The 12,407-nt window shown below is 46.1% G+C and overlaps 1 protein-coding gene across 1 annotated transcript in view; it reads left to right on the top strand.

Annotated features, from left to right (window-relative positions):
- LOC130111601 (LIM domain only protein 7-like) overlaps window positions 1-12,407 on the top strand; it is a 54,523-nt gene that overhangs the window by 29,370 nt on the left and 12,746 nt on the right. Inside the window, 6 exon segments of the mRNA XM_056278831.1 lie at window positions 4,157-4,394; window positions 5,519-5,633; window positions 6,207-6,368; window positions 9,042-9,202; window positions 9,724-9,808; window positions 9,911-9,970. Coding sequence (XP_056134806.1) covers window positions 4,157-4,394; window positions 5,519-5,633; window positions 6,207-6,368; window positions 9,042-9,202; window positions 9,724-9,808; window positions 9,911-9,970 — 821 coding nt within the window.

The following is a 12,407-nucleotide window of genomic DNA, read 5'->3' as shown; positions in this document are numbered from 1 at the left end:
AATTCTGAAACTATAGGTGACTAGTCCGTCTGCAGTCATAGGGAATTACAAGTTAGTTTCGTTGGATAATAAATTTCCAGAAAAAGTGAGACAGATTCGACATTCTAATTAGATATCCACAATAAAAAAATAATAACTTTATATGTAGAGCACTTTTCTTAACCATGTTACACAGAGATGAAGATAGAATAATACTACAGCATTAATAATTAAGCCGGCATCCGGCACAATTGGCATTACTGGCCCCAATTGCCAACTATGAAAAGTAAGTACTGCTCACTGAAGCTGTTGGATAAAAGTAGTGTATCTTTGAGTCTTGAAGACAAGGTCTGGGAAAAAGTCTGGGATTTAAGTTTGAAAATGGACAAGAATCGTGCTTTACTCATTAATGCTAACTGATTTTAGATACAGTGTAGTTACCTGGTAATCACAGTGAGAGGGAATTTGTCCATCGTTATGACCTTCATAATTGTTCTTGCCTTCAGGAACGATATCTTCATTTTCTGTGCCTTTGCCTGAATGAGCAGGACAGGTTAACCCAATAGCTTTGATATTTGTCATCCTTGAGTAGGACTCCTGCAATTCCACGTAGCCGGAAAATGTAGTGTCATGTTTTTCACTCGGAGCTGGTTCGTTGAGTTGGGCTAACTCGCTACATGCTTGCATCAAAGGAAATAGAGTGGGAAGTAATTAGGACAAAAATGAATTGTGGGATGTAGATAATAGTTTTTGGATAGGGTTGGGTTCCATTTGGATTTCATCAAATCCAAACCGCTCGAATCCTGGTTGAATATCTTCAGGAAGGAATCAAAATGTTTAAATCCGTTATCTCAAGATGTATTTGGGGTTTAGGATCTTTACCTTCTCACTGCATTATTACACTAAAATTACTACATCTAGATGCTGTCATCCTTAAAGGCACAATGAGAAGGATTTGTCGGTTGTAGTATGTAAACACAACATTCAAAGTTGGCCCCTCCTCCCCAGCTCAACGTCAACAGAAGGACACGCCCCCTGACCACAGTTACCAGGACAACTCCTAGTGTACAGGCAGACTCTGTGTCGCTGTTCATCTCCATCCTCTCCTTCAGTGTTCACCATTGGGTGAAAGCCAACCCCAGATTCACTCTCGTTTTGGAACGAGCTTTGTCCGCTTGGCGTTTCGCCTCGCTATTTGTGCGTCTTTTTCGGCGCTGTGTCCGCCATTGTCGTAGCTTCCTCTTGGATGTGTGCTTATGATCTCGATCTGGGACCTGGTAGCTACATTTTTATACAGTCCCGCTGCTGAAAGGTTAACGCCCAGAAACGTCCCGTACACGGCAAAATAAGAAAATAAAGACGGAGGACAGGGTCTCTGCAGATACAGACACCACCACACACATCTAGTGGGTCATACGTGGTGATTCAGAGGAATTATTTTTGTATGAATATATACTTTGATTTTTAGGAAAATCCTACTCGTTCTACCTCTAAGAATTCTAACTGTCAAGTTAGAATCGTACAATAAGGACACTTTATATAGCCAATCTTAACAGATAAAGCCTGATGTAAATCTTTATATCCCATAGTTAGGATGTGCTTTGCCTCTCTAAAGGAAGGCGACAGCAGTTGTGAAGCAAGGTAACAGATCTCGTCACCACTCGATGGCATTCATTCACTCCCCCATTGCAATGGTGAAAGGAGCTTCCCTACCAGGAGGTCTCTCGAGGAAAGGTCCCATTGCACTGTGAACTCCTGTCTGAGAGAAATATATAAATACCATTTCCCACCTTGCCATATAAAAGTTGGATGTCAGCTGTTTTTTGTGTCGTGCCTGTGTGTGTAAGGTTGCTGATAGTTCTTGCGCTAGCTGAATTTGGGGTGTGATGTCTGAGAGACATTTATAATGAGGCATTCTTTCAGGTTTAAAATATGCTGCAATAAATGCTTTCCATATTGGAGGGGCTTCTTCCCTTGCATAAACTTATCTTATGTTGTCTTATTGCGGTGACTGCTCCGGTCCACTTACGTCTAAAGGACCACTTCGGCCTTCCATGATCCCTACGCTGTGTTGATGCATGACCACTAGTGGATGAAGGCTGTAGTCAACTGCCAGGACACACTACCTGAACATCATTTAGAGATGACTTTCACTTGTTTTCCCAACAAAACTGAAACTATGCCTCAAGGATTTGAAAAGCCGCTTAAAATCTTGTTTCCCAACACACTTCTGTTTCTTTAAAATTCCAAACTAGTTCCAGCGCAGAATTGCTTCTTTATGCTGTTGTTGATGTGGCTACTACTATCAAAAGTAGTAGTAGTAGATGGGTAAACTTGAATCTGATTTTTTTTTTTTTTTGGGGTTGGGGATCCCCCTTTTTTCTCCCCAATCATATCCAGCCAATTACCCCACTCTTCCGAGCCGTCTCAGTCATTGCTCCACCCCCCTGCCGATCCAGGGAGGGCTGCAGACTACCACATGCTTCCTCTGATACGTGTGGAGTCACCAGCCGCTTCTCTTCACCTGACAATGAGGAGTTTCGCCAGGGGGACATAGTGCGTGGGAGGATCAGGCGCCCTGACCTACCAGAGAAGGCGCTAGTGCGGCGACCAAGACACATCCCCACATCTGGCTTCCCACCCGCAGACACAGCCAATTGTGTCTGTAGCGACGTCCGACCAAGTCGGAGGCAACACGGGGATTCGAACTGGCGAACCCAGTGTTGGTAGGCAACGGAACAGACCGCTATGATACCCGGACGCCCTTTTGCGTCTGATACTAAAGATCAGCTAAGCCCTATACCACTTTTGTGAGTTTGCTACAATCTAAGGATGAAAAACTAACTTTAAGTAGTAGGCTGACAGTGCTTGCTCATAAGCACATCAATCAAACGGATCAGTCTTTAATGTTATTAGCTGCAGCTGTTTATGCCACTATACTTGCATCTCTTGGTCTCAAGAACAGCCAGCACTCGTAGATGGTTTTCACCTTGAGGTGGTGGCAAACTCACTAAAGTGCAATAGGGTTTAATTGCTCTTAAAGAAAGTTTTGGAGGGGTAATTACCGAGGCTTTGTCAGGAATTTGTCAAACCATGTGACGCTAGGGGTAAAAGTCATACCGTAACACCAGTCTCTGCTACAGGTTCAGCTCCAGAACTGGATCCCGATCAGGTTCAGCCAGCCTCCCCAGGGGATACCGACAGTCCGAGGGCTCATCCCACGTGTCTGCTGTCTTCACTGCCAGACCCTTTGGTACCAAGTCCTCCATGCTCCCTTCACGGTCCAGGCTGAGAAGCGTGAGTTCACATTCATCATTGCCACCGTACAACTCGGCATATCTGATCTGTTCGGCTGAGAAACGCCACAAAGTCATTTAGAGAGAAGGTCCACGTTCGTTTAACAATGCGGCCTCATCACATTTTACAATGTTCGATGGAAAAATAAACGCGTGATTTGGAGTGGACAGCAAATGTGATAAGTGTGAGCGCGGTTTCCTGTCTTTGTTGAGTTGTTCTTCATCCAAGTTAAGGGTCCAAGAACAAGGGATGCCATTTACTGTGTCTACCTCTTTTCACTGTGGGCACGTAAGGCCCTTTGAGATTGTAAGTGTGATTGGGGGCTATGTAAAGAAACTTCACCAGCTTACGTAAACTCTTGTAAGCAAGGATTGTGAAGAGCAAATTTCCTTTGTGTGTCTCTGGACGTGTGAGAAGTCTGGTGTCACCCTTTTTCCCGGCTCGCCTTACCTATTAATAATGGAGGAGATGTGTACCTTCCCAGTGTCGACTCACTAGGGGGTCACAAATTATCACTCTCTTCCATTAGCTGTGGAAATTATGGAAATTCAGTTTCAGACTTTATAGTTGCAAAAAAAGGGTCCAACTCCTAAAAGCCTTATTTTAATGACTCCTAATATTTGGTCTTATGGCGACATTTCGTTGATGTACGGCAGTCAGTACGGGACAAGCAAGTCATTTTGCAAGTATTTCTGAAGTATACCTGAATTTCTTTTTACTGCATATCTTCATTTTCTTTCGCTAGCTTCTGGAGCTCAGCTTGTTTATTATTTATTTATCTATTTATTTATTTAACTACGTTCTAGGTGGATGACCTGAGCCTGCTGTTGGATTGCAACAGGGATAGACCCCTTCCATCTACTCGACCATTTCTCAAAAGGCAGGTTGCATCCTCGCAGATAAGAATTGAGCAACAGGCTAGAGTCAAACAGGAGAGAGAGAAAGAGAGTGGCAAACAGAAGGCGAAGGGAGAAGGTGGTGGGCAGGTGGAGGATGGTGCTACTTCCTTCAGCCGGACGTCTCGCCAGACCAGCGGATTTCACCATCAGCCTTACGCCAACAAACACTTCCTCCACAGCAAAAGCCTGTCTCTGGGAGGGCAAGATAAGATGGCGGAGGTATGCCCCCCCCCCCCCCGTTCGATCTAGTAGGCTTTAAGTGTCTTTTATGTTTTTGCGCATGTCTCCTCAAACCACATCGATCTTTTATGTTATATAAAGCTTTGAATTTCACATAATGGATGATAATCAAGCACTTAAAGGTAGCTAGCTAGCTAGCTAGCTAGCTAGATAGATAGATAGATAGATAGATAGATAGTGATATATGTATATTGTAGGGATAAGACTCATTAGCAGCCATAATACTGAGCAGTCTTATGTAGCCTCTGAAACGCTGATGAACTTTTGCGGAAGTGTCTGGCACGGTGGCGCGGTGGTTAGCGCCGTTGCCTCACAGCAAGACGATTCTGGGTTCGAACCCCGAGGTTGTCCAACCTTGGGGGTCATCCCAGGTCGTCCTCTGTGTGGAGTTTGCATGTTCTCCCCGTGTCCGCGGTGGGTTTTCTCCGGGTGCTCCGGTTTCCCCCACCATCAAAAAAGACACGCATGTTAGGGTTAGTACTCCTGTCGGTGACCCTGACCGAGGCGCGGCAAGACGAACCGGAGTTGGTCCCCGGCTGCTGCACAGCGGCTGCCCACTGCTCCGAGCTACACAGCTAGCATGGGTTAAATGCAGAGCGCAATTTCTCAACGGGGATCAATAAAGTATCTCAAAATAAACAAAAAAAAGTCACTGAAGGACACTGAACGTGAAAACTACAACCCTTACTTCCTGGTTTGCTGCCACTTTAGTTGGGCCACATCAAAATAGGCTACGTTGTGTAAGAAAATGCACATAACAGCACTACATACAGCTGTTGTCGTGAAGACCACAGAATACCTTTATAAAGACACCAGTGTTGTCACTGGTGGACACTTGTCCACACAGTTTCGGTGGCATTTTAGAGACGCACAGATGACTGCTGCATATTATGGCTGCTAACGGACTGTGAGCCCTGTAACATGTATACAGAGATAATACTGAAAATCATCATCGTTTCCCTTTTAAAGTGTGTGTGTTTATTGCCATACCCCCATAGTGTGCCACACAAGTCTCTGGTTTCCACCAGGAAGCTGGAGACATTGGATCACAGGGTGTCAGCGTTACCTGGTGTGTGTGTGTGTGCGTTGTGTGTGTGTCCCAGGTATATCGCAGTGACTTGAGGGTGAGTCTGAGTCTTAAACCGAACAGTAGACCAGACTTCGGTTTCCAAACCCACTGGGACTCCACCGGAGTTAGAGTCAAGTCTGTTCAAGTCGGTAAGACAACTCCGGCGTTCTGTTTGACGCAGCACAGTTTGCTTAGTTTATGATAAACTGGAACTTGTTTGCTTTGTTTGTTATGGTATACAGTTTGAATAGGCCTTTTCTTGAAACCTTACAGTCTTAATGCGATGTCGTTTTGTTCGTGGGGTTGTTGGTTCAAGTCCCCATCTAATACAAGCTGTCGTGCTTGACCTTTCCATTTCCAGGACACCTTGATAAGTTATTGCCACAAACGGTAAAAAGACGACTTTCAAACTACGCAGCCTTTATGTACAATTGTGAAATTGTCATCATTAGGTCCTCGGAGCATATTTATTTGACATAAACACACACGTCGTAAACAAAATTTCAGAATTTGCTCAGTGATAAGTTGCCAGTCGGTGTCCCACTGAGTGACAGGTATACCTCAGTGATCTTAGTCTTCAATCGGTGGCTGTCAGCCTCAAGCCCTCTGGCTTAGTCTTTGTAAAATTAGATTTTTTTTTTTGTCTTAAAGTTTGAACTTGTTTATCTTTCGCCTTCCACCCCGCAGCTCGTCCTTTTGCTTCTTGTTCTTCCCGTCCTCAGGCGGTCCCGCAGAACTGTGCCAGCTGCGTGTGGGGGATGAGATTGTAGCTGTCAATGGACTCGCAGTGACCTACATGAGCTATGATCAGTGGAACAGTACCATGGCCTCCGCGCTGCACACCGGCGGTCTCACCATGGAGCTTCGACGCTACGGCAACAAAGGTGCGAGAACCGGTCCAGGCCGGTAAACTGGGAGCTTTCCCTCTCTGCATATTTTTTTTTAGATGTACACTACCGTTCAAAAGTTTGGGATCACATTGAAATGTCCATATTTTTGAAGGAAAAGCACTGTACTGTTCAATGAAGATAACTTTAAACTAGTCTTAACTTTAAAGAAATACACTCTATACATTGCTAATGTGGTAAATGACTATTCTAGCTGCAAATGTCTGGTTTTTGGTGCAATATCTACATAGGTGTATAGAGGCCCATTTCAAGCAACTATCACTCCAGTGTTCTAATGGTACAATGTGTTTGCTCATTGGCTCAGAAGGCTAATTGATGATTAGAAAACCCTTGTGCAATCATGTTCACACATCTGAAAACAGTTTAGCTCGTTACAGAAGCTACAAAACTGACCTTCCTTTGAGCAGATTGAGTTTCTGGAGCATCACATTTGTGGGGTCAATTAAACGCTCAAAATGGCCAGAAAAAGAGAACTTTCATCTGAAACTCGACAGTCTATTCTTGTTCTTAGAAATGAAGGCTATTCCATGCGAGAAATTGCTAAGAAATTGAAGATTTCCTACACCGGTGTGTACTACTCCCTTCAGAGGACAGCACAAACAGGCTCTAACCAGAGTAGAAAAAGAAGTGGGAGGCCGCGTTGCACAACTGAGCAAGAAGATAAGTACATTAGAGTCTCTAGTTTGAGAAACAGACGCCTCACAGGTCCCCAACTGGCATCTTCATTAAATAGTACCCGCAAAACACCAGTGTCAACATCTACAGTGAAGAGGCGGCTGCGGGATTCTGGGCTTCAGGGCAGAGTGGCAAAGAAAAAGCCATATCTGAGACTGACCAATAAAAGAAAAAGATTAAGATGGGCAAAAGAACACAGACATTGGACAGAGGAAGACTGGAAAAAAGTGTTGTGGACGGATGAATCCAAGTTTGAGGTGTTTGGATCACAAAGAAGAACGTTTGTGAGACGCAGAACAAATGAAAAGATGCTGGAAGAATGCCTGACGCCATCTGTTAAGCATGGTGGAGGTAATGTGATGGTCTGGGGTTGCTTTGGTGCTGGTAAGGTGGGAGATTTGTACAGGGTAAAAGAGATTCTGAATAAGGAAGGCTATCACTCCATTTTGCAACGCCATGCCATACCCAGTGGACAGCGCTTGATTGGAGCCAATTTCATCCTACAACAGGACAATGACCCTAAACACACCTCCAAATTGTGCAAGAACTATTTAGAGCAGAAGCAGGCAGCTGGTATTCTATCGGTAATGGAGTGGCCAGCGCAGTCACCAGATCTGAACCCCATTGAGCTGTTGTGGGAGCAGCTTGACCGTATGGTACGCAAGAAGTGCCCATCCAACCAATCCAACTTGTGGGAGCTGCTTCTGGAAGCGTGGGGTGCAATTTCTCCAGATTACCTCAACAAATTAACAGCTAGAATGCCAAAGGTCTGCAATGCTGTAATTGCTGCAAATGGAGGATTCTTTGACGAAAGCAAAGTTTGATGTAAAAAAAATCTTATTTCAAATACAAATCATTATTTCTAACCTTGTCAATGTCTTGACTCTATTTTCTATTCATTTCACAACATATGGTGGTGAATAAGTGTGACTTTTCATGGAAAACACAAAATTGTTTGGGTGATCCCAAACTTTTGAACGGTAGTGTACGTAAGTCGGGCGTCCAGGTAGCGTGGCGGTCTATTCCATCGCCTACCAACACGGGGATCACTGGACCGAATCCCCGTGTTACCTCCGGCTTGGTCGGGCGTCCCTACAGACACAATTGGCCGTGTCTGCAGAAGGGAAGCCAGATGTGGGTATGTGTCCTGGTTGATGCACCAGCACCTCCTCTGGTCAGTCGGGGCACCTGTTCGGGGGGGGGGGTAGCGTGATCTCCTCATGCGCTACATCCCCCTGGCGAAACTCCTCACTGTCAGGTGAAAAGAAGCGGCTGGCGACTCCACGTGTATCGGAGGAGGCAGGTGGTAGTCTGCAGCCCTCCCCGGGTCGGCAGAGGGGGTGGAGCAGCAACCGGGACGGCTCGGAAGAGTGGGGTAATTGACCAAGTACAATCGGGGGAGAAAAAGGGAGTAAAAATCCCCCAAAAAAAGATGTAGATAGGGTGGATTTCCCCAAACAAAGATGCAAGTAACACATGCTCCATCACCTTTTGAGGTGTTCAAACAAATGTCTTTTTTTTTTTTTAAGTTTTGGAGTGTTTCTGATATGTGGGCTTGCTTCTTTGGATTGTCGTCTAGGTAGAACCACGATTCAGACGAGGTCAATTTTAGCTGCTGAAACGGCGCAAAAGGATCTATTTTACAATGCCAACGTTAAGCATCCGGTCAGGATATGATGTATGCAATGTTAGCTGTTGAAAATGAGCAGTCGGTACGAGGCCTGCTGCCAATAACACACTTAAGATAATGATCCCGTATTGTTCCGTTCACAACAGTCACACAACAGTTGCGCTTCACATCTATGACACTGTGTCCTTGTTCTGAATGTGTAGTCCGTCCGGTCTGAGGTGATTTGGAGTCACACCTACTGCTGCGGTAACAGATTCAAAACCCCATGGCAGCAGAGTTGCATGGCTGCCAAATAAGCATTATGCAGTCCATTCATATTTCTAATGCTTGGTTGCATTCAGCAGATTGGAGCAGCAACGACGGAGGTCATGCTAGCCTGCCGAGCCAGAGCAAGAAGGCCCTCAATCTGACTGCTGCAGCGCCCATGCTGATAGGTCACCCAGAACCCCATGCCAACAGCACTGCCGGTACAAAAACCATGGATGCAGAATCTGCCCAGCTCAGTGTAAGTTCACCCGACAATTCGCTTTCGTTCAAAATGTAATTGGAGCCACTTGCTATCACTGTGTAACTTAATTAGTACTGCGGGGGGGGGGGGGGGCAGTCTATTCTGTTGCCTACCAACACGGGGATCGCCGGTTCAATCCCCATGTTACCTCCATCTTGGTCAGACACACTTTGCCGTGTCTGTGGGTGGGAAGCTGGATGTGAGTATGTGTCCTGGTCGCTGCAGTAGCGCCCCCTCTGGTCGGTCAGTCGGGGGAACAGCTTGATCCTCCCACGCACTACGTCCCCCTGGTGAAACTCCTCACTGTCAGGTGAAAAGAAGCGGCTGGCGACTCCACATGTATCGGAGGAGGCATGTGGTAGTCTGCAGCCCTCCCCGGATCGGCAGAGGGGGTGGAGCAGCAACCGGGACGGCTCGGAAAATAGGGTAATTGGCCAAGTACAATTGGGGAGGGGGGGGGGGTTCATTAGTACTGCTGATGTGGATTAGACGAGACTTTGTGTGTTTTGTTTTTCCAGGGTACAGGAGGTACAGGCGTTAATGGAGAGTCGGGTAACAACCCCAGCACCACCAGCAGCAAAGGTATTGACACAAATGGCGCAAGTTAGAAACTGAACAGAGCCCTTTTTGATGTAGAATAACTCCTGTCGTGGCACACCTTATGTTTTCCATTATTTACCTCTAAATCCCTCCCTCTTTGTGTAGAATATGAACATATTGTTGTGACAAATCGGGAAAGAAGAGCAGATTTTTTCAAAGAGAAAGGTAAAAGTCCAGGTTGAACCTTTTCACCCTGCATAAGCTTTTGGTGGTCAGTGCTTGGACTTGGTGGGAACAGGAAATCTGAGCGGCTCTACATCACACCTCAGAAAGAGTTTATTGATGAAGCGCGGTTGAAAAGGCGCTTTAGATAGAAGATGAAGTGCAGCAGGAAAAGTTGGGGCGAGACAAAATGCACTCGAGTTATCGCTTGGTTTCAAGAACTGTGACACTAATACCAGCCTGAGGGCTGTGTTTTTTAATGAAAAACTAGATAAATTGTCAATCTAATTGAGCAATCCAGATAATAAAACGGTCTTCACCTCAGGTTAAAAGACTACTTGAATGGCATGCCGGATACCGACCATGTCATGACAGAGCTGACATTGCCAGCAATGAGTCAGAATCACTCCCCTCAATGATCCAGTTGATATTAATCATAAACCATCATGATGCCAGTCAGGCTTAGTTGTTGCCAGTAAGAAGCAGGCAAGGTGTTCTGAATTTGTCAACATGCGCACCATTAGCCCCCCCCCCCCCATTTTTACTTTTTATCACTGATAATCGGCGGCACGGTGGCACAATGGTCAGCATGGTGGCCTCACAGCAAGAAAGTCCTGGGTTCGAGCCCCGGGGTAGTCCAACCTTGAGGGTCATGTGGAGTTTGCATGTTCTCCCCGTGTCTGTGTGGGTTTCCTCCGGGTGCTCCGGTTTCCTCCCACAGTCCAAAGACATGTAGGTCGGGTGAATCGGCCATACTAAATTGTCTCTATGTGTGAGTGTGTTGGCCCTGTGATGGACTGGTGGCCTGTCCAGAGTGTCTCCCCGCCTGCCGCCCAGTGACTGCTTGGATAGGCTCCAGCATCCCCGCGACCCTGAGGGCAGGATAAGCGGTTCGGATAATGGATGGATGGATGGATCACTGATAATCTTGAAGTTTTACTTAATCTTTTTTAATCATGACTTTATCACAATAAGTACATTCAGTAGTAGTCCATTCCCCTGCTTCTCACCTGCTGACTAAAACAGTGTCGGCTCAAAATGAGAAACCGCTATAACGGGTGGCTAACCATGTGCCGTGGAGAGCCACGTGTATGCAGGTTTTCATTCCAGCCGGACTCCACACCAGGTGATTTCACTGATTAGCAACCCTTCAACCAAAGAGGAAGAATGTATCAGTGAAATCACCATGGGCCTCATGTATCAATCGTTACTATGGGCAAATTTGTGCGTACACGCACATGGGAGTTTTTAGCCCTGAAGTTTGTCTCAGAGACCAGTGTAGAACCTGGGTAACCCCTGAATTTAGACACCGATTGGCTAACACTGATGTCTTTGCAGGCCTGGGTGATTGCTTTTTTGCAAGAGGTAGACAATACGTGTTAGGAGGAAGGAATTACAATTAACCATCATGCTTTGCTTCCACCCGTCAGACAATCTGGAGGGCTAAAAACTTCGATATGAGTGTACGCACAAATTTGCCCATAGCAACGATTGACACATGAGGCCCCTGGTGTGGAGTAGGGTTGGAATGAAAACCTGCATACACATGGCTCTCCGTGGCACACGGTTAGCCACCGCTGCACTATAACATGAAACGCTACAAAATGAGCCCTCGGATCTGGAAAGATCTCTGATAACTTGGTTTTCGGGTGCTGCAGTGCTTTTGGTGCCAGTACTCTTTAGTGCATCTCCAAGCTATTCTCTACAGCCATGATTAGTAATAGCTGTGATTAATCAGGATCGTCTTTATTAGCAAAGTATGTTTGCACATCCAAGCAATTTGACTCCAGTTTAGTGGCGCTCAGTGCACTGACACAGAATAACAACACAGCAATCTTAAGGAATATATACAAGGAATGACCACAGGATGCAAATAGTGCAAAGGAGCAGAGAGTGCAAGGAGTGCTGAGATAAATATGAGCTGTTTAAAAAAAAAAAAAGAAGAAGAAAGACATGGGAAGTCCAGGTAGCCTAGTGGTCTATTCTATTAGCTACCAACGTGGGGGTCGCCGGTTCGAATCCCCGTGTTGCCTCCGGCTTGGTCGGGTGTCCTTATAGACACAATTGGCCGTGTCTCCGGGTAGGAAACCGGATGTGGGTATGTGTCCTGGTCGCTGCACTAGCGCCTCCTCTAGTCAGTCGGGCGCCTGTTCAGGGGGGAGGGGGAACTGGGGGGGATAGCGTGATCTTCCAACGTGCTACATCCTCCTGGTGAAACTCTTCACAGTCAGGTGAAAAGAAGCGGCTGGCGACTCCACATGTATCGGAGGAGGTATGCCCTCCCTGGATCGGCAGAAGGGTGAAGCAGCTACCAGGACGGCTTGGAAGAGTGGGATAATTGGCCAGATACAGTGGGGTGGGGTGGGGGGGGGGATAAATAAAAAAAAAAGATATTGTATACATATAGTATGTGGATTTTTTTAATGTACAGTATACAGCC

Source organism: Lampris incognitus, chromosome 4 (genome assembly GCF_029633865.1).
Source record: "Lampris incognitus isolate fLamInc1 chromosome 4, fLamInc1.hap2, whole genome shotgun sequence".
Taxonomy (NCBI): Eukaryota; Metazoa; Chordata; class Actinopteri; order Lampriformes; family Lampridae; genus Lampris; species Lampris incognitus.
This window is presented reverse-complemented; position numbering and strand designations above follow the sequence as displayed.